We start from the raw sequence: 25475 nt of genomic DNA, 5'->3' as shown, positions 1-25475 counted from the left end.
GTCCCAAATCTCCCTCACCAGATTGCCTTCTGCTTTTTTACACATGTGCCTATACCACCGTAATCTGTTTTCTTTGATCTTTTCTGCAATTGGAGCTACTTTGGCTTCTGCTCTTATGTCCTCATTTCTTCGCCTGTCCCACAGTGTGCATCCTACCACCTTTCTTAAGCACTTCATTTCCATCACCTCTAACTTCAACTGTTCTGCCTTTACTGCCCAGGTTTCTGTACCATACAGTAGTACTGGTCGCACCACTGTCTTGTACACCTTACTTTTCAGCTTCTTTGGCATTCTTCTGTCATATACTACACCTGATACTCTATGCCAGTTGGCTGCAGCCCCTCTGATTCTAGCTTTGACCTCTTCATTCAGACTACCCCTTCTCCTCAACCACCCCTCCCAGATACTTGAAGCTGTTTACCTGTTCCACTATCTTCCCATCTATCTCTATTCTCAGCTTCTTCTGATTTCCCCAATCTGCTGTCACTACCACTATCTTATCTGTGCTTAGTTTCATCCCATGTGCCTTCAGATTTGCATTCCATTCTCCTATCCTTTGCTGAAGTTCTAGATCAGAGTCTGCCTGTACTGCCACATCGTCTGCATACAGCAGCTTTGCTGCTCTGACCCCTCCCAACCTGTTTGGTGATGTAGTCCATTACCAGTATGAACAGCAGTGGGCTCAGAGCTGAACCCTGGTGTACACCCACTCCCACTGGGAACCCCTCAGTGAGGCCAAACACTGTTCGTACTTGAGTCACTGGGTCCTTGTACATAGCCTGTACTAATTCTACCAATGTTTCTGGGACTTCAAACCACCGCAGTACTGCCCAGATCAGCTTTCTTGGAACCTTTGTCATATGCTTTCTCCAAGTCTAGGAAAGCCCAGTTTGACTTTCTCCTCTTCTCTAGTTTCTTCTCGAGTATCTGTCTCAATGCAAACATCAGGTCAATTGTGCTGCATCCTGATCTGAATCCGAACTGTTAATCTCCCATCTTACATTCTACTATTCTGCGTATCCATTTATCAATCACCCTCTCCAGAACTTTCATGCAATGTGGTAGGAGTTTGATGCCTCCGTACTGTCCACAGTTGTGGATGTCTCCTTTGTTCTTGTACACTGGCATGAGTATGCTTATTCTCCAGTCATCTGGAATACGCCTTTCTCTCCACATTGCAATTAGTACCTTCAGGAGCCATTTCTCCCCTAGCTCACCCAGCATCTTTATCATATCTGCTGTGACCTCATCTGAGCCTGCTGCTTTCCCTGACTTCTTTGTACAGCAACTGTCTACTGTAAAATTCTCATGCTGAGTCTGCCATTGGGAACTATCTGCATCAATGCCACCATGAGACCCAGAACCTTGAGCACATTAACTGCTGGGTGGCTGGTCTTCCTGAATTAGAGACAAAACCTCAGTCATTAATGCTGAAATCCTTTCTTGTGGCAGGACAGCAAGTGGCCTCAAAGTACTTAGACAACAGCTTATGAGGTCACCTGATGTTTCTAACCGTGAAAAGTTTGATTTACATAACTGCATTAAGAAAACACATCAGAAGCTGGGGCTAATGTACCTTAACAAGACGTTTTTTCATAAGAAAGCAAAGATAACCCTCTCTAACTCTTACCCACCTTACTCTATAGTTCTCAAATTCTAACTAACCTTAACACTGGACTATTAGCCAAACTAGAAACAACTTACAAGATTGACAGATTTGCTGCACAGAATATATACAACTCCCATCACTCTCGGAAAGAACTACACTGGCTAGAACTACCCAACCTTCTACTAACTCAGACTCAGATCATTCATTCAAGACTCTACAAACTCTCATTGTCCAACTCTCTCTACTCAATCTCCTACTACACCCCAACAAGATCTCTTTGTAGTTCCAGTCAATGGTTATTACAAATTCATAAACCTAAAACCAAAACAGGGCAAAATCTCTACAGTTTTAACCCTGCTAAGACTTGGAATAATGTACCACTAGAAATTAGGACCCTCCAACAAAAAATTCAAAACAGCCACAAAACAATACCTGCAAACTAAATGGATAGGTCAATGCAACCATCCCCCATAAACCTGTCTCATCTAGCTTCTAACTCTCTCAGAGGTCCATCGCTGATCCCCAGCAACTGTATTCTAATTCTTATATCAACACTCTCCAGATTTAATCACATGTAAATATGTTTTTATTACTTTTTAAACTGCATTGCAATTAAGATTGTACTAGTCTTGTATTATGTACGCTTTTTGTGACTGGTCTATGTATCACTACTTTGTATATCAATCATGTCATGTCTCTTGGAACTTTTCTCCTCGGGCCTCCTCTGAAAAAGGGCTACTTAGCTCAGTCGGACATTCCCGGTCATCAAATGTAAAATAAATAAATATAACGGCCTTTACTCATGGTTATTTCCAAAGACAGACTGAGCTGGAACAAACATCTTGCTAACACAAATTGATCCACTGATGGAGCTACTAGGAACCAATCTACTTACTTGCTTACCTGGTTATTGGTATTACTTACAGTGAAGTCAGACTGATCACCGCTCTTTTCCAGTGGAGGCCCATGGAGAAAAGCTCCATTACACAGATATGGACATAATTTGCATCGTTTAAGGTCAGTTTCATTCATGAGCAACAGTTTTATAACTCAGATATACCCAACACCAGTTGCATCATTTACAGTTTCAATTAAAAATAATTACATGAGCTGTATACATATATGTACACATACATTTTTTTTTAAATACAGGAAAGCACATGCAATGCAATATCAGTATGCAGGAATTGTCAGGTTTTACTTGATATTTATTACTAATAACTTGATAAAATCTAAAATGATGATAAAGAGTTAAAGAGCAAATCAAACAAAGACACGTGAAGAGAGGAAACTGCACTCACCATGGCCACTTGGTGCTTCAGCTGAGAAGTGAAACTGCCAGCCAGGGAGCTCAGAGTCTCGGATACTTTCTGGATTATTCCTTCTGAAAAGGAACCATGTGCACAAAATGTTTTTTGGCCTTGAATTCAGACATACTGGACATTTACACTTGTTTCTCAAGAGTATTCATCATCCTGGAATCCTTATGGAATGACCGGTGGCCTGGGAGTCCTACAGTATGTCATTTGTAGCTGCAGGCACCATGAAGCACTTTGCTCCAATAAAGGCCAGTCTCTGGCAGTACCAAGAATCCTGTCTGGTTTTCTTGGGATGGTTTCCACTACATCCGGTTGTTTCCTAACACTGCTGCAGACCATGTCCACAAGTTTATCTGGGACAGACACGAGCCATGCTGCTGGGGGAAAAGTCAGAAGCCTCCTGTAAGACCTGCTTCTCAAGAAAGTGGGAGCCAACAGGTCAGGATCCCCTCTAACTCATCATTTCCAAAATATTGCTTGAGAAAGGATCCTCCAGATTTTGAGGAAGGCTCCTCATTATTCAGATATGTACCCAGACTGGAAGACTGAGGAGGAGTCCAGGTGTTTCCTCTTCCATGTCCTCTTTCTCAGGGGGCTGTAACTGAAGCCCTTATCCAAACTTCCCACAGAACACTGACCTCTAGAAATCACCAGTCCTGGCCCAGAACTCCTCCGGTCCTGAGGGAATCCAGACAGTGCTCATCTATCAAGTCCTTGATTTAGATCGCACCCTAGAGTAGAGTTAATGCCAGTGACATGATAGACAAATAAGCTAACTGCAGCTCACTCCTGCACAGTGACATCACAAGTGCTCAGGACCAAAACATTCAGTGCTGACAAAGTCATAACTGGTGCTGACCCTGGAAGCACCACACTGATTGCCAGCATGGAAGACAACAGGGCCAACGCCAAATTGGAGAACTTCAGTCCTGGGGCACTGTACAGTGTTCTCCAACACAAAGAATAGCACAAACTATCAACACCAGCTACTCCCTCAGAACCTAAGACTATGCCAATTGCCTAGGCCCTAGTAATTACCACTGCCAAAGTGTATGGCATTGGAGTTACTGGTGCTGAAGCCATTAGGCAGGAGATGCACGGTCAATCCACGACAAGAAGCTGGACTTAACAGCTAGTGCAGACTCCATCCCTGCAGTACTTGCACTTTTTAAAACCAGGTTTACCCTCCTTATCCAAACTATTAAATTAACAGTTTGACAAACATTAAAGCCTCCAGTAAACCTGCATGCATGCAAATACTCACTGCTCTACAGAGCACTATTCTACTCTGCCACTAAGAAAGGGAGGGGGGGGGAGACAACAGAATACAAGTTAAAGTAAGCCAGTAGCCCAAGATGGAGGTGGGAGAAGAGTTAGACAGAAGAAACTTAGGGTGAAACCTGCACAAAAAGCTACCAATTTTACTACCAAAAGTGTTTATGCTACTTGGAGATGTCTTCTTGAAGGAGGCAATGAGATCTGGAAAAGGTAGCAGGGGTTATTTAAAAGGAGGAGCTTGAGTTGTGAATAGTTTACTGCCAATGCTAGGCACCAGTCCTACCATTCCAGTATCCAGACAGAACCTGAGAAATACTGGTCTGCTCAAGATTTCCTGTTTTTTTAATTATACATTACCATTTTGAGCCTTGCCTTTTAACTTGCCATAAATAATTTTTCCATAAATTTCCAAATATGACCGTTTTCCACATTTCTCTGCTTTACAGAGATCATAAAGTTCCCCAAATCTCTCTTAATACTTCTACAAGATCTGTGGTTATTTTTCTTGCTATGGGTTCCCCGAGTTTGATAACCATTTCTACTTGCTGTGGCATGAATCTTCTTTTCATGGTTCCAAAATAAATTGGAGCACAACTCTGAACAGTCCTCTCCTTTCACTAATTTTCTACTGCCCCTTGATTTACAAAGTCCTCTAAAAGAAGCTGTAAGTTGTAAATAGGAAGAAATCTAAGTTTGGGCTTGCTCTTAAAATCAGTAAACTTGTCTCAAGATGCTGAGGACACACTAGTTCTGGGTTATTTTTCTCATTCCTCCACAAACAGACCTTGGTGATCCCCTATTTTTATCGAGATTAAATGTGTGATGAAGCTTAAATGTAGAAATAATGTGGAATTTCTATGACTCAGTCAAGCTACCCCCTCATCCAGCTGCTCCTATCTACGATGGTCTTAGCCCTGCAGACCTCCCCACTTGCAGTTGTCTTTTTCCCCCTTTATACTGTGTACTCTTGCTGTGTTTGTGGCACAATGTCCAGCTCAAAGGAGGGTACCTTCAGCTGGATTTTAGGATCCTGGAAAAGAAATCTTAAATGCTGCGTAGTCTTCCTTTTTCCACAAACTTCAAAATCTTTATCACAGAAGGGTTTGAAAAAGGAGACCCTCATCAAGTAGAGCATTAAACTTTGATTTCATATTTCATGAGCTGTGCATCCTCAACCAGGCAGGTTTACTTATCTTTGAAAATGTAGTTGCTGCCCTGCAAGATGCATCACATGTATCATTGCCACCTGAGTAGACAGCATGCTTAATCTCCCATCACTTGTTGTCAGGTCCTTGCCATCGGATCCTCTCTACCTTAACTCCTGCTTGCCAAAGAAAGATTCCTGAAACTCAAGCATATGAGTTTGGCAGTTTAATTCCATAAACATCAGTTGTGTTTAGGTAGTTGTCTTTCAAGGCCTCAAGTTGCTGAAGGATGCTCAAAAACTTAATTCATTCCCTATTAGTTTCCTTGAGAACAAAAAACTGGGCTTCTACCCTCCACTTTACTTAGCACAATTAGGGTCTCAGGTACAGAGGCCCTACCTCAGACCTCCAGACAAACTAAATGCACAGTGGATTCAGCCCACAAGCAAATATCACAAACAGCTTGGTGACTTCCAGAAGGTTCATAACAGAGGCTTCAATAGTGACCTTTAGAGAATGGGGGCTGCAAGCACACCATACCAACTTCAGTGCCTGGACTAGTGTGATCCATTTCCAAGTGGCTGTAGTCAGTCTTCCCATGTTTCTCTGAACTCCTCCTCTTGGATGAGTAGCTAGGGAAGAACGTGATCATTACTATGGCAAAATGGGACCAAGCGTATGGTCTTTTAGGGCTTAACATGCCTGAAGACACTACCTGTGACGCAATCATTTTTGTCCTGAGTTGTAGGTTCATAGGTTGGTACTGGGCTATCTGCCCGAAGGCATACATTAGCCCAGCCACGTTGTGCGATATTCACCGCCCCTTTAGTAGTTCCTTAGACCGTTGTACTAGCAGCTAGTACCCTTGGCCCCTATCTAGTAGTGCTGTTGGTGTGATCCCCGCTGTGAACTTTGTTACCCATCCAGTCATCAAGGTTCCTCTTGAAGAGTGCTAGTGAGGGGCTCTGTCTTATGTAGATCGGGACCCTGTTCCATAGCAAGGGAAGTCTCTGCGAAGGGAATCTATCCCTCCAGCATGTTCTATTCATTGTTGTGTTGAGGTTTATATCCCTAGAGCGTGTAGCTCGAGTAGATTTGGTTTTGCTAAGATGGAGCATGTTCAACAATTCTGGGTTGGACATGGCTCTGTACGTTAGACAGAGATCTTCCCTGAGAAAGCGGTATGCAACAGAGAACAGTCTTAGCTTTTTCAATCATGCTGCATAGGGCAACTGTTTGAGGCCAGTAATCCTCTTGGTTAGGTATCTTTGTGGTCTCTCCAGCTGCTGGAGATGTCTAGCCAGGTACATTCCAATTGGTGCATTGTACTCAATAATGGGTCTGATGAGGGAAGAGTAGAGGGGCACCATTATATCCTTGGATCTTGATGCAAACCCTTTCGTGATCAGATGGGTCACACAAGGATTTTCTAACCACTTTGGCAACATGGTTATCAAAGGAAAGCTGACTATCTACTTGGGTCCCTAGATCCCTTATTTCTTCTTCAGATTTCAGGGGATTACCTCCTATGTTGTAGTTTGCGGGTACTCTGTTTTTTCCAAAGGGGATTACTACGCATTTTTTTGCATTTAGCTTGAGACCATGGCTTTGACACCATGCATCAGTCTCATTTAGGCCCTTCTGGAGGATCTCCATGTCGGCCGGAGACTATATTATAGCACCCAGTTTGCAATCGTCCGCAGTCAGTCAGTCACAGCCCTTCCATGCTTGCCTGTACTTCTGAGAAGTATATGCCAAACAGGAGGGGCCCCAGGACAGAGCCCTGAGGCACACCACTCGTTACTGGTCTTACTTTATGGGATCTGTCTGACAGCCAGTTTGCGATCCATCTTGTGACGCAAGGGTTTATGCCCAGGCTGATGAGCTTATCAATAATACCTGAATGGGGAATGGTGTCAAATGCTTTAGCAAGGTCAAGGTAAGCCGTGTGTACCTCCTTTCCCTTATCTATAGCCTGAGTAACTGTCTCAAAGAAATCCACCAGGTTCAGGAGGCATGATCTGCCCTTGACGAAGCCGAACTGTGTGGGGTCCAGCGACTGGAGGTTCCCACTCTCTCCATTTATGAGTTCCATAATGATTCCCTCCATAGCCTTACAGATCAGACTGGTCAGGCTTATTGGTCGGTAGTTCCCAGGGTCAGTTGTGGCCCCACCCTTGTGTAGCGGGACCACCATTGCTGTGCGCCATTCTATGGGCACATATCCTGTGGAGAGGCTGAGGCTGAACAGGGTATTAAGATGCGGGGTTAATTCCTTTTGGAGCACGCATATGACACAGCCTGGGACACCATCTGGTCTCATAGAGGCAGTGTTTTTAGCTTTAGATAGAGCCTCGTTAACCAATGTATCAGTACTAATTGGACTTGCACAATCCCCTAGAATGGTAATAGGCCCTGTAGGTGGTGAGGGGGGGGGGGGATTTGCACTGAACCTGTCAGCCAAGATGTTGGCAATGTCAGAAGGGTCAGTGTATTTTGTTCCATTTTGTACTAGCTCAGAACAGACCTGAGCATTGCCATTTAGGTTTCTGACGTAGCCATAGAAGGCCTTATGGTTATCCTTGGCATCCTTGACTTTCTTTTCAAAATTAGCTTTAGTTGACTTGATGAGGGCCCTCAATTTCTTACTAATGCTGATCAGGGATGATTTTTCTACTTGAGATTTGGCCTTTTTTGTACAAGTCTCCTCCTTTTATTGTAAAGTTTGCTTATGGCCGGGGTCCACCAGACTGGTTTCTTCTTGCTTGAGGAAGGAGTCTTGGTTTTATTTGGGATAGCATGGTCCATGCAATCCTGAAGATGCATATAGAGTGCCTTGGTGTAGGATTCCACATCCTGGATATCATTATCCTTCTGCAAGGCAATAGTGAAGCTTTCCACTTCGGATGCAAGTAGTTTGAAGTTTGCTTTGTGCACAAAGGGGACAGCCAGCTATGTTGTGCTTTGGGCCTAAGTAGAATACACATTAAAAATAAAAATATTTTTGTCAAGAATTTCTCCACTCTCAGGCCAATTATTCACTTTCACAAACCCAGAATCACAAATCTAAACTAGATGCAGTAGCAATTACAAACTCAGCCAAAAACAATGTTCCCCAATGAGATAGTTATTGGCGCTCTTGAATAAGGTGGCAGTGAAGACACCAACACAAAACATGCTTTTTTTATACTATGGCAACAAAGAACATAAAATGGCACCAGCTGATGTCCCTCTTGTACCACAAAACAACCTGACATTTGAGTGGGAGGAAGTCAGCTGAGTCAAGAGGGGAAGGCACAGACATTTGCATTTCAGGCATGCCATCAGGTTCCTGCGGGCAGAACTTCCCAGAATTTAGGACTACAACAGTACACATTAAAATGAACATCTTCCTATGGTCCAAGGGAGAATCCAAAACACAGAAAATTCTTAAAGTCCTTCAGGTCACATTACATCTTTTCCTTTTCAATACAATCTGTCCTCTACAGTTTCAGTTAAGTAAATGCTACAACATTCTGAAACCAAGAAAATAAGATGTTTCCAAAGTAAACACTTCCTAATCTGCATTCTTAACTAACCTTAAGTAAGAGTGAAAAATGAAAACTTCCTTTAAAACTTACTAAAGAATCAGAGTTTAGAAAGAATAAGCAACAGCTAGGAGCAGTACACGTAAGCCAGCAATAAGCTTCTTGGAACTGAAGTCAAACACAAAAGTAAATCATTCACCACCCCAAATGCAGTGAAATCTCACTACTCAACTTTTCTGACAACAGTAAACTGCAGATTTTGCACCAAACCTCATTGAAGTACCAAAGGGTAAAAGACTTGCAAAATTACTTACAAAATATCCCAGGCTAGCCAGACAGTAGAAAAGTGGCCCCATCCCATCTTCCTGATCACATGGTATCTCCCATTGAAGAGGTCCCCAATTTTCACATAATGGTACCCACCTAGAGCAGAAAAGAAAAATAAAAGTCTTAGCACCGCATTGATTATCCTGAATGTTAAGGCACAGGCATACAGTCTTTGTAATGAAAGTAAAGCTAGGTAAGGGTACAGCTACCTTAAAACAGCATGACTGAGAAAAGTCATTTGAACAATAAATTGTAAAACTATAAAAGTACTTCAGGTCCTCTTAACACTTTCACCACTCTGATGGAAATAATGCTAGTCTTGGTTTGCTGCAAATACCAATGTTGGAACACATTCATGTTTCTGAATGAGTAAAGTACAGTTGTGTCTATGTACCATAAATGTAGATGTTTGAATATCTTTACTGTTGTAATAACTCACTGGTATTTCCTATGTGGAAGCCCTTGGCCAGTCCGAATACCAGAGATTTAATCCCCTCCCCCTGGCCTGGCAGGCACCCCCCTTTTTGATGTTGGGGTAATGGTCATCAGCTGAAGGCATTTTCTCAGGTCTTTCTTGCCCTCCCCAAGGACTGGGGCCTCCCTCTATGAGCCCTAGGCCTGTAGCACAAGCTTCCCCTACACCTCCCAGAAAAGTTAGTATAAAGAACCTGCTGGATTATTTAGATGGGGAGGGGACTTAAAGAAGAGGATACACAGAGCCCACCCCAACCCATGGCTACGAAAGAGGGAAAGGAAGTTGGGAGAGAATACTGCAACAGAGGAGACACTTGAACATATACATTTATAGTAACCAGGCACAAATGTACTATGTGCATTGTGTTTCTCTGCTACAGTAATAGGTCACTGGGAGGATCCCCAAAGCTGTAAGATAAGTGGTTGGACAGATGAAGTGAAGCAGAGGTAAGACCTCTGTGGAACTGAAGAGGTGAATCCAGCTCTGGCTCAAGATGAAGAGGGTAAGTTGTAGGGTTTGGTAAAGAAGTCAAATGATGACCAAGTGGCTGCCTCCATAATTTCTTTAGTAGTCACTCCTCTAATGAAATAAGCCATAGCAGCTGTGGCTCTTGGTATGGGTTCGAATTTGGTCTGGCACCTTTTTGCTACAGTGCTTGCAGCAAAAATTTATGCAGTTAAGAGATCCACTTAGAGACAGTGTTTGTTAGTTTGTTCACTTTATTGGAAACAAAGGCCACAAAAAGTTGATCTGACTTTCTGAAATTGTCTGTCATGTCCAAGTAATACCAGAGATGCCCATGTACATCCAAACAGCACTAGGGTCTCTCAACCTGTTTTGTGGGTTTGAGGGAAACTGGGAGATGTATTACGTGGTTAAGGGAGAATTCAGTAACTACGTTGGGCATAAAGGTTGGGCTAGTCCTCCGAGACAGTCTCAGTGAAATCTGAGAGCAAGGACTCAACACATTAAGTGCTTGTAGTTCAGACATTCTCCTGAGGTGAAAGCTACCAAAAAAGCTGTTTACCACTATTAGTTTGATCTTTGCAAAGGTTGCGGGTTCAAAAGTGAGCAGAGTGTCAAGAAAGAAGGAAAGACTGGGATTTTTGATGCAGGTCTTTAAGAACAATAATCATACAGAATATTATCAATAAACAAAGTATCCTAATAACTAAGCCAACAAGGGAATGGAGAAAGGAGATTCTGCCAATATGGATGACTGCAATTAGGGATATAGACAAGAGGGGGACGGAATTTATCAGATAAAAATGGCAAATGACCCAAGGTATTGGGATCAAATAACTAAAGAGGGAAAGATGATAGAATGGGAAGACACCAAGAATTTATTTGGACTGCAGGTTAGAGAATGCCATCCTCATCAAGGATTAATATCGGAGTAAAGGCAAACAGAAATAGAGGGGTCCTAAACGAAAGACCAGCAGTGGTAGAGTTTAGTAGAATCTAGAACAGAAGCTGCCATTAAAAAGGAATAATTAGTAGAGCATATAAAATACTGCATGACAAACTATAAGTATCAATCAGAGGAGGGTAGAAAGGATTGGGAAGACCATACTGGACAAGCAATTCAAAGAAACAATGGGAGGATATATATACATCTCCCAAATGTGCAACAAAATCCAGAAGATATAGAAGTTTTGCTTGGAAATGTTTAGAGAGATATGTTTATATCCAGAGTAGAATCCAGAGAATTTTTCCTCAGGTAGACAGCAAATGTTGGAGGTGTGATGGGGAAGAAAGAGGTAACTGGGAACATTTTCTGGGAGTGCAAAGAATTGTCAGACTAAGGATTCCCTGTGGGATGCACGGTTAGAGATGCTGGGTAGGCAGACTTGTGTGGTGAGGGTGATTTTTCTGATCTTTGATACAGAATCAGAATTGCCCAGACATGGTAAAGGCCTTGCTGTGTCTAGTTATGGTGGCTGCCAAAAAGCAATTACTAGAAAATGGAAATAAAGTTATAAACAAACTATACTAGAAGTAGTGAATATTAGTAACAGAGATAAAACTGAAACAGATCTTTAGAAAAGGGTAGGAACAACCTACATAGGAAACATGGGAATTGTGGAAACAATACATACAGAAGAGGAATGAGGTTTAAAAGAAGGCAGGACTTGATGAGCTAGGTCATGTTTGATTGAAAATGATTGGGTAGATTATAACTGATGTATAATGTTTGCAACTGGGTGTGTGTCAGTATGATTTGTGATGTAAAATGCTTGTAACTAGGATTGCGTTGGTGTGGTCTGTTTTCGTTTATATAAATGTATGACTATGTTGTAAGTGATGGTTTAATAAAGATGTTTGTTTATAAAAAAAAAGGACAGGAACTGACTAATTGATGTAATGTTGCTTAGGATATATCATATACAGCAATACATGTGAAGTATAATGTTTGTAAATGTGAATTTGTTAATACAGTTTGATTACTTTTCTATCAATGTAAAATTTGCATGTCACAAGTGATAATTCCATAAAGGTGTTTACAAAAGGGGGGTGGAAGCAGAGTGAGCTTCTCTGACACAAAACTGATGTCCCAGGAATGACCAGGAGTTTTCCTGGGGTGCGCTTAAGTGGATGATGCCCAAGTAAGTGATTCAACACTGGCTGAGAAAACAGAAGCGGCCACATGGACAGGAAGACAGACGGCAGAGGCATGTATAACAGACACCTTTGCTGAAACTCTCAAATAGGCAAGTCAGAAGAAAAAAGGAGGCTATTTTTAGATGTACAATTTTCTAGTACTGGGTTTTCTAGCTTCTTAAGATGGATAAGGACATCTCACTCAAGAGCTGGTCCTGAGGAATAAGGATTACATCCTTTAGGCTACCAGCTTGAGTGCATGGTGACCTCTCTGTTTAGTGTCAATACGGCAGCCACATCTTGTGAAAGCAGCCAAGCCTCTTATTTGTTCAAGATGATGCAACAGAGGGTACCGATGCTGCCTTTGCTAAAAAAAGAGTACATTCAAGATGGTCAGCCCTTCCTCTCTCCCTGACCTTTATTAGTAATCTGGGGATGAGAAGGATGTGAGGGGAAGGCATATAGAAAAGTACAGTTGTGTACACTTACCATGAATGTAGATGTTCAAGTGTATTCATTGTTGCAGTCATCATATTTGGGTTATCCCTACCAGGGTAGCCCTGGGCCGGCCTGAATACCAGAGGCTTAGTATTTCTGCGCCAGTTGCTGTCGCTTGAGGACTGACATCACGTTGTCAGTATTATAAAGTAAGGCAGCAGACACCATTACATGAGTTTTTCTTGCCCTAACCTGTCAGGAGCCCCCAAAGTAGGAGGCCAGGTTCTAGTGGAAGAACCATACCAGTGGAAAATAAATACCAATATATCCCTTGTAAGGAAAGAAAGAGAATAAAGGGGGGGTGGAGGGAGGGAAACCATGACTGCAACAGTGAATACACTCTAACAAACATTTATGGTAAGTGTACATAACTGTACTATGTTGTTCGTGTTTCACTGTTGCAGTCATCACATTTGGGTAGATTCCCAAAGCTGAGGAAATGGGTGGAGGTAGTCAAGTAAACTAGGGGCTGGCTAGGATGCCCTGCAAGACTGCAGAGGCAAACCCTGCCCTGGATTTGGCGAAGAGGGGGAGGTGGCAATGGTTGGTAAAAGTACAGATGTCCAGGTGGCAGCCTCAAGGATGTCCCTGGTGGGGACTCCTCTTAGGAAAGCTACAGAGGCGGAGACTGCTCTGGTGGAGCGTGTCCTGACCCCCTGGGGGGGGTGAGGCTTTCCATGCTGTTTGTAGCAGAAATGGATGCAGTGTACTATCCATTTGGAAATGGTTTGCTTGGAGATGGCTTTGCCTTCTGCCCCTGTAGCAAAGCTAACCAGCAATTGATCAGACTTTCTGAAGGATTTAGCCCCATCCAGATAGAACCTGAGCTGTGTGCACATCCAGAGAGTGAAGAATCCTTTCCCCCTTGTTCTGGGGATTAGGAAAGAAGGTGGGCAGAAGAATGGATTGGTTGAGAGCCACACTGGACACCACCCTGGGCATGAAGGATGGGTTAGTTCTGAGAGATACCCTGTCTGTATGGATGATGATGAAGGGTTCTACAGCCATGAGTGCTTGCAGCTCAGAGACTTCTGGCTGAAGTGATGGCCAGAAGGAAAGCTCTCTTCCAGGAGAGAAATTTTAGCTCTGCAGAAGAAGCTGGTTCGAAAGGAGGCAGGGTGAGCTTTTCTAAGACAAAGCTAAGGTCCCAAGCTGGCATTGGTGCCCTTCTGGGGGGCCTTAAGTTGACAGTCCCTCTGAGGAACTGTTTGATCAAAGGGTGCGAGAAAAGGGGCTGCTCAGTGGGAAAATTAGCAGAAATAGCACAGGCATGAATTTTTATAGAGGAGAGAGACCACTGTGTAATAGGTCAGCTAAGTAATCCAGGAGGAGAGGGATGGGGGGATGTGCCGTATTGCCTCCCTTAGCCTGGCTCCAGGTGCAGAACCTTTTCCATTTATCTGCATAAGACTTTCTGGTGCTAGGACATCTGGCCCCACAGATAACATCCAGAACCTGTTTACTTACAATGGCAGATTGGTTCGAGGTTAGGGAATAAGCCAAGCTGGCAAATTGAGTGTCTGCAATTTGGGATGCATGAATTCCCCTTCTCTCTGGGTCAAGACGTTTGGAATCTGAGGAAGATGCCATGGAGGCAGCGGGGACAGGCTGCACAGCAAGGGGTACCAGCGTTGTCGGGACAAGTCTGGAGCTATAAGAATGGTCCTTCGTTTTTCCTCCCTTATTTTGAGCAGTACCCTGGGGATAAGAGGTAAAGGAGGAAAGGCATAGACTGATAGATTGACCCAGGGGAAGGACAGCACATCCACTTTCCAAGCCATGCAGTGATGCTCCCTGGTGCAGAATTTTCTGAGCTGATTATTGGTGTGGGAGGCTAAGAGGTGAACCTTCAGGATTCCCCATTTCTGAGTTATTAGGGTGAAGGTACTTCTGTTGAGTTGCCACTCATGTGGGTCCAGACAGTTTCTTTCTTAAATGGTCTGCCAGAGGGTTGAGAGCCTGGAAGGAATTGTGCTAACAAGTGTAGCTGCATAGAAGAGGCTGTCAGACAAAGGGTCAGGGTCAGCCTGCATAGACGGTAGGAGCGAGTCCCTCCCTACTTGTTGATGTACCACATCACAGTGGTGTTGTCTGTTTTGATCAGGAGAACCCCTGGAGAGACAAGGGGTTTGACAGCTATCAAGGCGTGCTGCACAGCCATCATCTTTTTTAAATGATGTGCAGAGGGATTTCCTGTGGGCTCCATTGGTCCTGTATGCACCTGCCATCCAGGTGTGCATCCCAAGGGTAGTCTGATGCATGTGTGGCGAGGGTCTGGGCGGCGGTGGGTGGGGAGAAGGGCAGTTCCTTGTTGGGGCAGCATGCTGTTGCCCACCAAAGAAATTCCTTTCTGAGGCAAGGAATTATAAGAAGAGTTTCCAGGTCTTGAGTGCGTTAACACCAAAGGCTCTTTAGTTACCACTGAAGTTTCCTTATATTCAGTCTGGCATATGGAATGAGTAGTATGCAAGATGCCATGAACCCCAAAGCTTGCAGGATCTTCCTTGCAGACAGCTGGGGCCTGGTGGCTAGTTGAGAGAAGTAGGTTATCAGGAAGATTTTTTTCTCTGGTGTAAGGAAGGCCATCTGGGATGCTGTGTCCAGACTTGCTCCCAGGAAGATTATCCTTTGGGTGGGCACCTGTTTGGATTTCTTTTCATTAACTGCATATCCTATGGAGGTTAGTAGTGTCTTTACAAAGGCCAGGTGCTTGAGCAGCTTTTCCTGGCTGTCTGTCTGAATGAGACAGCTGTCTAAGTATGGGTAAATATGAATATTTCTTTGTCTGCAAAAGGCAATGGCTGGAGCCAGACATTTTGTAAAAACTCTGGGAGCAGTAGATAAGCCAAAGGGAAACGCAGAGAATTGAAAGTGTTGAGATCTTGTCCTGAAGCGGAGATATTTTCTGCACGATTCCCTGATAGGAATGCAGCCTCTTTTGGATCTAGGGTGGCTAGCCAAGCGTCCTTGGACAGAATGGGTAGCAGCTGCTGGAGGGTGAGCATTTTGAATTTTGGGATCACCAGGAAGGTGTTTAGAACTAAGAGAGGATGGGGAGCCAGGTGCCCTCTTTTCTGGGCATCAGAAAAATTCTGGAGTAGAAGCCTTGGCCTATCTGTTCTGCAAGAACATGCTCTACTGCTCTCATAGAGAGAAGGGAAAGGATTTGCTTTTGAGCTCTCTGCCCACTGATTTGATGGTAGATCTGGGAACCCTTTTAAGGTTGGAAGTGTAAGGAAGGAAAATTTGTGTCCCTGAGACACAATGTTCAGAAACCATTGGTCCTTGGTTATGGTGGCCCAGGTGCTTGAGTGAAATAAGTTATGTAATCACCATAACGTTCCATGTGAGTAGTTCATCTCGCCTTCATTCTTTACTGATGGGTTCAGAGCCGATCCATCGGCTCTGGTACGGCCGTTTCCAAAGCTGGAGGTTTGCCAGTAGCTCAAGGCCAAGCCCCTTATCCCATGACGCACTGAGAATTACCTCAGATCTAGTCTGCTGCATGTACTATAGCCATATAACTGAGCTATCCACCCAAGGAGAGGAAGAAGAATTGAACAACCAAGATGAGACCAACCTCTAGGTCAACTATCAGCCAGGAGAGGGAAGGAGGGAGGGACGCAAGAATGAAGGCAAGATGAACAATGCGCATGGAACGTTATGGCGAGTACTTAACTTCTTAATGTGAAGTTGTTCAATCTCGCCGTTCATTCTTTACTGATGGGTAGCGTCCCTAGCACCATCAATCTTGGGTGGCTCACGGGAGTACATTCCTCAGGACAGTAGACCCAAACGAAGCCCTGTCCCTGGAGGCCTTATCAACTTTGTAATGAGTGATCAATGTATGAGGTTTAAAACCAAGTGGCTGCAGCACAAATGTTATCAAGGGGCAATTTGGCTTGGAACGCAGATGTAGAAACTGCTCTGGTTGAGTGAGCTTTAATCTTGTGTAGTAAGGGCATATTAGCAGTTGAATAAACAAAGGTGATACAATCAGACAGTCATTTAGAAAGCGTTGTTTTAGCCACTGGTCTACCTTTTCTGGCTTCAGAGAATGACACACAGTTGGTCTGATTACCTAATATCTTTTGTTCTGTCCAAATAAAATCTGAGCTGTCTGTGAACGTCAAGTTTGTGCAGCATATGCTCCAATTTATTGGAATGGTTAGGGAAGAAGACTGGTAACTCAATGACTTGGTTGATATTAGATTCTGAACAAACTTTGGGCAAAAAGGAGGGGTTTGTCCTAAAAGATACTCTATCAGCATGGAAATTCAAATAAGGAGGGCTGATAGATAAAGCTTGAAGTTCTGACACTCTGCGGGCAGAAGTAATAGCTACCAGAAAAATGGTTTTCCATGACAAAAATTTGAGATCACAAGATGATGCTGGTTCAAATGGGGGGGGGATTACACTACGGCATAAAATTTAGATTCCAAGGAGAATAATGAGTTTTCACTGGAGGCCTCATATGGAAAGTTCCTTTGAGAAAGGCCTTGGATAACTTGTGGGACATTATGTTTAGCCCATCAACTCCGAGATGATAGACATAGCAGCCAATTAAACCCGAACTGTTGCAGTTGTCGCTCCATTATTAAAGATCATACTCAAGAATTCTAGTATGGAAGTCAAGGGGGCTTGATAAGGATTAATGTTCTGCTTAGAGGCCCATATGGAAAATCTTTTACACTTACTAGGATATAATCTTCTAGTGCACGGCTTATGGGAAGACAAAAGAATCTGTTTTGCCTCAGTGGAAAAGTTATGAAGCCTGGCTATGAGGGGAACTGGAGCAGCCAAGCTGTCAGCTTCAGTGACTGCAAGGAGGGATGGAGGTCCCCCGATGGATGTGTCAGAAGGTCCAGAACTGGGTCCAGAATCTATGGATCCTCCAAGAGATGATGATCAAGAAATGGGAACCAAATCTGCCGAGGCCAATGAGGGGCTATAAGAATGATGGTCCTTCCCAGCTATTTTGCTTTCTGTAGAAATCTGGGTATCAACGGAATAGGAGGAAATGCATAGAGGAGACCTGGGAGTCAATCGTGTATGAGTGCATCTCTCGGGGCTTCTCCCAGAGAAGGAATCAGGGCAAAGTAGTTTCTGCATTTCGTGTTGATGTGGCTGGCAAAAAGATCGTAGCAAGGCTGGCTCCATTTGCAGAAAATCCTGTCCTCAATCTCTTTCTTGAGGGATCACTTGTGCGGCAACAAGATTGCCCTGCTCAGTTTGTCTGCTATCACACTGGATCTCCCCGGGATGTGTGTTGCCAACAGAAAGCGCTAGGAGGAAACAGCCCACTGCCAAACTCTGAGGGCTTCTCGGCAAAGGGGGCAAGACTTGGTTCCGCCTTGCTTGTTCAAGTACCAGACTACTGACTGTTGTCTGTCTGAACTGCAATCGTTCCTAGAGGAAGAGAGTCCTGGAAGTAAGTACTGCAACACCACAAGTACTGCTCTCATCTCCAGAACACTGATATGCAAATGGGACTCTTGATCCGTCCATGTGCCTTGGGCAGTCTTTCCCTGAAAATGCCCCACCCCATCAGAGAAGCGACCATGGTCACAGTGGCTATGGGGGGGGGGGGGGTACAAAGGGACATTTTATGGTTACATGGAGACGTCAACCACCACTGGAGATCTCTCTTGCAAGAGTTCGTAATTAAAATCGTGTGATTCGTTGGAAGTTCCTGATAAGACCACTGAGTTAACAACAGCCATTGAAGAATCCGCATATGCATCCTTGCTAATGGTATGGCCAAGATCGCTGCCACCATCAAACCAAATACTTTTAAAACTTCTGAGGCAGGTGCTCTGTCTTTCGATACCAATGTGCTGACATGCTGGCAAAGAAAGACTCTCTTGATTGGTAGTCTTGGAGTACTGGTTGAAGTGTCCAACTCTGCTCCTATAAAAACGATATGCTACGATGGCGACAAGGCAGACTTTTCTGAGTTGACTGTAATGCCCAAGTGATTGCAGTGTGTCAGATTGTATTCCCTTGCCTGAATGAGTTGATGCCTGGTGGTGGAGGTAAGGAGCCAATCGTCTAGGTATGGAAACACCTGGAATCCTAAATGCCTCAGATGAGCCGTGAGCACTGCCATGCATTTGAACACTCTGGGGGCTGTAGTGAGACCAAAGGGCAGTCCTCGAAATGGATAAGGATTGGCTCCCAGCCAGAAATGCATGTGATCTCTGGATGGCCTGGCCATTTCTATGTGGTAGTACACATCCTTGAGATCTATCGAGCACATCCAATTGTCTTTCCCTAAAAAGGGAAGTATAGACTGTAGCGTGACCATCCAGAACTTCTCTTTCTTCACAAATCGAGTCTGCTGAGGTCCAAAATAGGTCTCCAGTCCCCTGCTTTCTTTAGAACCAAAAAGAACCTTGAGTAAGTTCCAAAATCCTGTTTGGTCTGCCAGGACTGGCTGGATGACTCTTTCTAGCAACTTGTGGACCTCTATTAGTTGCTTGTTCCATGTAACTGGGTCAAACGTCCAGAATTCTCCTTGTGGGTAGGGGGGGGGGGGGTGGTGGAGAAAAGTATGAAATACCCTCTGGAAATGGATACTTTGTACCCAGCTATCTTTTGTTGCATCTTGCCAGGCGTTTGGGTACAAAGATAAGAGACCCTCAACTGCCTCCACAGCAGGGCAGTCAGGCCTCCTTTCAGGAGTGCTGATAGGGCTGACCAGAGAAATAATCTCTGTCACTCTGGTGTTGCAGTCCCCCTCTGCCACGAGGGCGGCGTCTTCCACAATTACCCCCTCCTCTGTCCCTAGAGGGGGGTTCACCACGTGGGTCCTGAAAGGCTCCTTCGGCTTTCTGGAACCACATCTTTCCTCCCCTTTGGCCTTTGGGGTAAGGCCGAGTAGGGGTGGAAAAATGGACTTCAATGGCAGACAGAGTCTTTCCCTCCTGTTCACACCTGGTCAAAGTTTCCTTCACTTTCAGCCCAAAAAGGGACGAGCCATCAAAAGGGGTGTGCACGAAAGAAGACTTAAAAGGCTCGCGAAAGAACACAAGAGCATCCAGGAATATCTTTTGAGAGCAATTCCTGTACCCGCTGCCCTACTCGTTCCATAAGCTGCATATATGAGATGCATGGACGAGGTCACAATAGAAATTAGGGTAGCAAGCTGGCCGGCAACTTTGTCCGAGGCCTCTGCAGCTACAGTACCCTGAGGAGCATCTCCCAACTCCTTAAGGAGATCTCTTTGCAACCTAGTGAAATGCGTCAAATAGTTCAGTGAATGGAGTGTAAAACTTACTGAACTAAACATGCGTTTCCCATATCTATCCATGATCCTAGACTCCCTATTAGGAGGATGAATAGACGAGGAAGTCTCAGACATTTCCTTTTTGGTGGCCGCCACCACCACTGCATCAACAGGGACTCCTTTGGACAAAAAGGTTTTATCTATTGGAGCAGAACTAAACTTATTAGGCATCCGAGGAACAGGTTCCATGGACTTCGGTGACTCCCACGCCCTCTGAGAGACCAGCTGCATGAGCTCATCGAAGGGCGGAGACACCCAAGAGGTGGAGGGTTGAGACCCGAAAGCCTTCAGGAGAACTGACTCGTCCTCAGTAGGGCTTTTAGACTGCCAATCACCCCTCTGCCTAAGGATCTCTAGTATGTCCGCAAAGGAGATATCCTTGGGGGGGGGGGGGCGTGGGGACCCTTCTGACTCATCCAAGTCAGTATCAGATGTTAAAGACTCCTGTGGGGAGTCCAAGTGTCTCCTCTTGCATAATCTCTTCCTGGGAACCTCCTCAGTGGGAGCCTCTGGGGAGGTCCCAGAAGAGCAGGGAGCGCCCTGTGGGGCTACCTGTGGTTCAGGGTCTCTACGCCTAGCTTGGATGATGGAAGCAGAAGCGGACACAGGCACTTTGGGGATGAGGAAGCAAGACCTGGAGTCGAGGATGTTTTGGAGACAAGGCTCTCCTCATGGTTTCGAAGGCATCATGGCTCCGATGAGAAGGAGTCGACGGACCCGAAGGAACCGCCAACCCCTCCCGCACCGAGGCCGCGGGCTCCAAGCCGGAGGTAGGAGCAGAGCTCATCCGAGCCGAAGCCCCGAAAGGAAGAGTTGGCACCAAGTTGGTGCAACTATCCTCCCCGGACCAGACAGGAGAGTGCCGGCTCCTAGAGTCTCTGGTCGGCGCCATAGACATCAGAGTAGATGGAACCGGGGACACTGGAGCAGGTCTCTGCTCCAAAGGCTCCACGGTCAACAGGTCAGCTCCCTCCGGCTCCAATGGTCCGGTACGGCTCGGAGGCGGAGCTGTCAAGTCAGGGGTAGTGGTTTTCGGTTCAGATGCTAGGGATGGAGCCAACAATTTAGTAAGGCCTGGTGCCCGTAAATGCTTCTGCACCAATCAGTCCATATAAAAATACAACAGGCTGACAAAAGATCTAGAAGGATGCACCGATGGTGCAGAGTGAAGTAGTGGAGATAGAGGCCTTGCAGATGCCGGCTCCAGAGCTGTGGGCCAGCTCCGAAAAGAAAAAGTTGGCTCCGAGGTCTGTAGAGCCGATGTCACAGGATCTTCCAATTTTTTTGGATTTCTTTGACAGTTTGGAGTTCTTAGAGCCCCTGAGGATTTAGAGGACTTGGAAGACTTACTGGCCATATCCTGGTCACTCAGTGCTTCACAGAACAGATGCTTCAACAAGCCTCTGTCGACTAACTTTCTTATCCTCTCCAGTAACATCCTAGAGGAGAGAGTGACAAATACTGCAAGACTCCTGTAAATTGACAGCTCCTAAGCAGTAAACACACATTGCATGGCCATCAGTCACCGATATTTTTTGCCCGCAGTCTGGACACTTTTTAAACCCAGACTATGGGTGCTTATCCTTGTTATCAGCCATATCCAATAATCAAAATGCCTTAGGCTTTAACACAGAACACAAGCACACAATAAGCCTAAGAAAAAAATACTCAAAATATATATACTACTGAAGAACAACGCCTAGGGTCTAAAAGCACACCACACAAATAAGCCTAGAAAAAAGCCAAAAGTATAACTATGCTCCAACTGTAAAGAGAACACACACACTATAAACAATGGCCCAAAAAAAAAAAAAAGGCCAAAGCTAAGCTAAATATATATATATAGTTAAAAACTATGTAAAATGCAGAAAGATCTAAACTATGCCAAAAAACACAAGGCCAATACAACTACATTAAGTAACACACACGGGGAAAAGGGGAGCTTTTAAGAAGCTACACAAGACTACATTAAACTATTTAGAAAGAAAAAGGCCAAAGCTAAGCTAAATATATATATATAGTTAAAAACTATGTAAAATGCAGAAAGATCTAAACTAGGCCAAAAAACACAAGGCCAATACAACTACATTAAGTAACACACGGGAAAAGGGGAGCTTTTAAGAAGCTACACAAGACTACATTAAACTATTTAGAAAGAATAGAAAAAAAAATTTAAATAACTTGCAAAATATGCTTTTTGAAGAAATACTGGCTCGAGCAAAAACTGGAACCTCTGATCAGTGCCGCGTCAAACTACATCTGAGGTAATTCTCAGTGCATCATGGGATAAGGGGCTTGGCCTCGAGCTACTGGTAAACCTCAAACTTTGCAAACGGCCATACTGGAGCCAATGGATCGGCTCCGATCCCATCAGTAAAGAATGAACGGCGAGATTGAACAACTTCACATTGAGAGTTTTCCTCCTAGAGGTAAGTGAAAGTGGACAGAGGGGGGAGGAGGAGATGAGTCATTGAGTTCTTACCATAAGGGGGTGGCTTAGAACTCCCTGGTTTTGAAGTGGAGGTAGTCCACTGCTTAGATCTCTGCATTCCCTGGGGCTGCTGTCTGAGGGGTCTGTTTCCTCGGGGCCTAGGCTGGGCTGGTTTACTCTGAACAGGAAAGGAGCAGTGCTTGGAGGGACAATGCCTGCTGAACCTAGGGGGCTGGACTTGTAAGAAATCCTTAACTGTTTGCATAGATTTTGCTTTTTCTATCATCTTTTTTAAGACGTCTTCTGCCTTAGTGCCAAAAAAGATATCTTTGTGCAAGGGGGCATCCAACAATTTAGATTTGACATGGTCTGGCAGGGGTTGTTCCTTAAGCCATGCATGTCTTCTAATGACAGATCAAGTGACTGCTGCCCTGCAAGAAGCTTCTAGGGAGTCAAAACCACAGTGCAAAGTGTGTTTAGTTACTTGGCTTGCAGAATGCATCAAGTCTTGTAAATCTTTAGATTCGGCCTAAGCAGGAAGGGAAGATATTTTTTTGTTTATGGAGTTCCAGGGTATGTTGCTGAAATTTCAGCATATGGAATTGACAATTTAGTGTCCTGATAGCAAGAGTAGTTGATGTGTATACATTTTTACCCTGTCTAATGCTCGGGGAATCTCTGTCTGAGGGTGTGGGATTCTTAGCAGAGATTGCTTTAATCCCTTTTGGCCCTTGAAAAATGACATCAGGGTCAGCTGCTGGATTTTTGAAAAGATATTTGTGCGAGTCAGGGACTCTATAGTACCTGTGGTTTTCTGGGAGCAGGAGTCAACCTGGATTCAAGGAAATCATCATCCACAGCATCCAGAACTGGGGGGATGGCCAAGGGTCTGTGTTGCAGATCTAAGAATTCCCCCGAGTCTCTCTTTAGACAGCAGTCCTGACTCTCCCATTTGAAATGTTCCCTTAAAGTATGCAGGGCTTCCACAAAGGAAAAATCCTCTGGTGGAGAGGCTGAAGGGATGGAGTCCTCTGCATCAGAATTCTCATAAGTGGAGAGGGGTTGCAATGTCTTCACAGTCAGATGCATCAGATTCATCTGACTCTTGTTCAGACAAAACTACAGGGGACAGATCTGATCAGCATGATAAGTTCTTCCGCCATTTTAAACATTTGAGACTGAGGCAAGGTAGCAGGCGCCAGAGAGTGGGTCGTCTGTTTCTTGGGTGTGGTTCGAACCCTGAGCGTAAGAAACTTGGATTTTGAAAGAACGGTAGTCGCAAAAGACATCGGTTTGTGTCAAGATTCAGTAGTGAGAAGGACTTCCTCTGAAGCCGGTGCCTGTTCAGCAGCTCCAGAACCATCCAAGGTAGAGACAACAGCAGGATCCTTAATCAAAAAAGAGTTTTGCAGCATACCAGACTCCAAAAGGGTCTCTGTAGCAGCCAGCGAATCAACAGAAGCGGGCATCAAGGGCTGCGAAAGCACCTCACTGAGCACCGGAGGACTGACAACTAGCTCAATGGAAGCATCGTCGGTAGGTTTGGAGCTCTGCAGTCTGTCTCTGTCTTTATTCTTTACGTTTTTGCAGAAGATCTGCTGTCAGATGGCTTACCAAAGCCATATCAGAATTCGAAGACTGTAAATGAAAATATCTGGCTACAATAAGGGCCCGACAACAGACAGTTCTCACGCTGAACAAAGCACAGAATCGACAATGGGGGACATTGTGGTCTGGGCCTAAACAAGTGACACAGTAAGAGTGGAAGTCTCGATGTGGCATCTGCTTTCCACAGACGAGACAATTGTTAACTTCTTTCTGACATTGGTTAGTGCAAGAAAAAAAGGATCCCCAACAGGGTACTTGGCTTTAGAAGACTTCAACTTCAGTTCGGAGACGAAAACTCGGGTAGCGGCCGACCAGCACTAGTGCAAACTGCTTCTGCTTCGGGCTCCACGGCAAGAAAGACCGATGTAATGGCGTCGGCTGCCTTATTTTATACCACTGATGACTTGACGTCAGTCCTCAAGCGACAGCAACCAACAAAAAAATACTAAGCCTCTGGCATTCAGGCTGGCCGAGGGCTACCCTGGCAGGGATAACCCAAATGTGATGACCGCAACAGTGAAACATGAAGATCAGACCTGTCCAAGGGAAGAAGGCACCCATATACCAGGTCCTCGTGTCTATGACCCTTGCACAATACTTAACTGCCTGTTTTTTTTTTTTTTTTTTTTTTAATGGTCAACCTCTAGCACACCTCATTTTCCTGCAATTTGTGAAGGTTTGCTTTTTTAACATCCACTCATAAGGGTCTGCTACAGACCTGCCTAAGTGGTCTTCTAGACTGCTGCTTTCTCCTGAAAGGTACTGTCAGGTATAACTCAATCCTTTATGTCACCTACCCAAGCTGCATAGCTAAGCAGCAGAGTGGGTACTGTGGTGTTGTCTACTTTATGAAGAGAGTAACTGGCTTTCATAACCTTTTGAATACAATCATGCCTATACACACTACAACTGTTTTCTTCAAAGCCGCATCAACCAGACGGAAATGCGTCGTGTCAGTTGTCAAACACCAAGTTCTTGGATGCCTCAGGCTCCCTACATGACAATAAAAGGACCCACCCCCCTTCAATCTGCAGGCAGGCTTCTATCCACCATAACAGCTCTTTCTTCAAGTATAGGAGAAGCTGGAAGCTTACAGGAGGTCTGTTGGTGACGCACATTTTTCAGGAACCATTGTATTTTCCTTATGTGCAGCTTTGCAACAGGAATCATCAGAACGCAAGGAGACATATACCCCAGACACCTCAGAGTTCTCTGGCCATCCCAGACTCCTGCTGGCTACTGATTTGATGTATTGGATCATCAAAAAAAAATAAATAAAAAAACTTTCTTGTAGTGAAAATCGAGGTCTACTAGGGTTTCTAAGAACACTAGTCTGTGTGAGGGACTAAGACTGGACTTGATATTCAAG

The 25475-nt window shown here is 44.6% G+C and overlaps 1 protein-coding gene across 3 annotated transcripts in view; it reads right to left on the bottom strand.

The window, feature by feature from the left end:
• LOC122806267 (SRSF protein kinase 1-like) overlaps positions 1–25475 on the bottom strand; it is a 1654485-nt gene that overhangs the window by 1250072 nt on the left and 378938 nt on the right. For all 3 annotated transcript variants that reach the window (XM_044076540.1, XM_044076542.1, XM_044076541.1), the window contains exon 3: positions 9193–9301. In XM_044076540.1, coding sequence (XP_043932475.1) covers positions 9193–9301 — 109 coding nt within the window. The remainder of the gene's footprint in view (positions 1–9192; positions 9302–25475) is intronic.

This window comes from Protopterus annectens, chromosome 7.part0 (assembly GCF_019279795.1).
Source record: "Protopterus annectens isolate FY-2018-M chromosome 7.part0, PAN1.0, whole genome shotgun sequence".
Taxonomy (NCBI): Eukaryota; Metazoa; Chordata; order Ceratodontiformes; family Protopteridae; genus Protopterus; species Protopterus annectens.
Note: the sequence above shows the minus strand (reverse complement) of the source record. Positions and strands in the feature narration are given on the sequence as shown.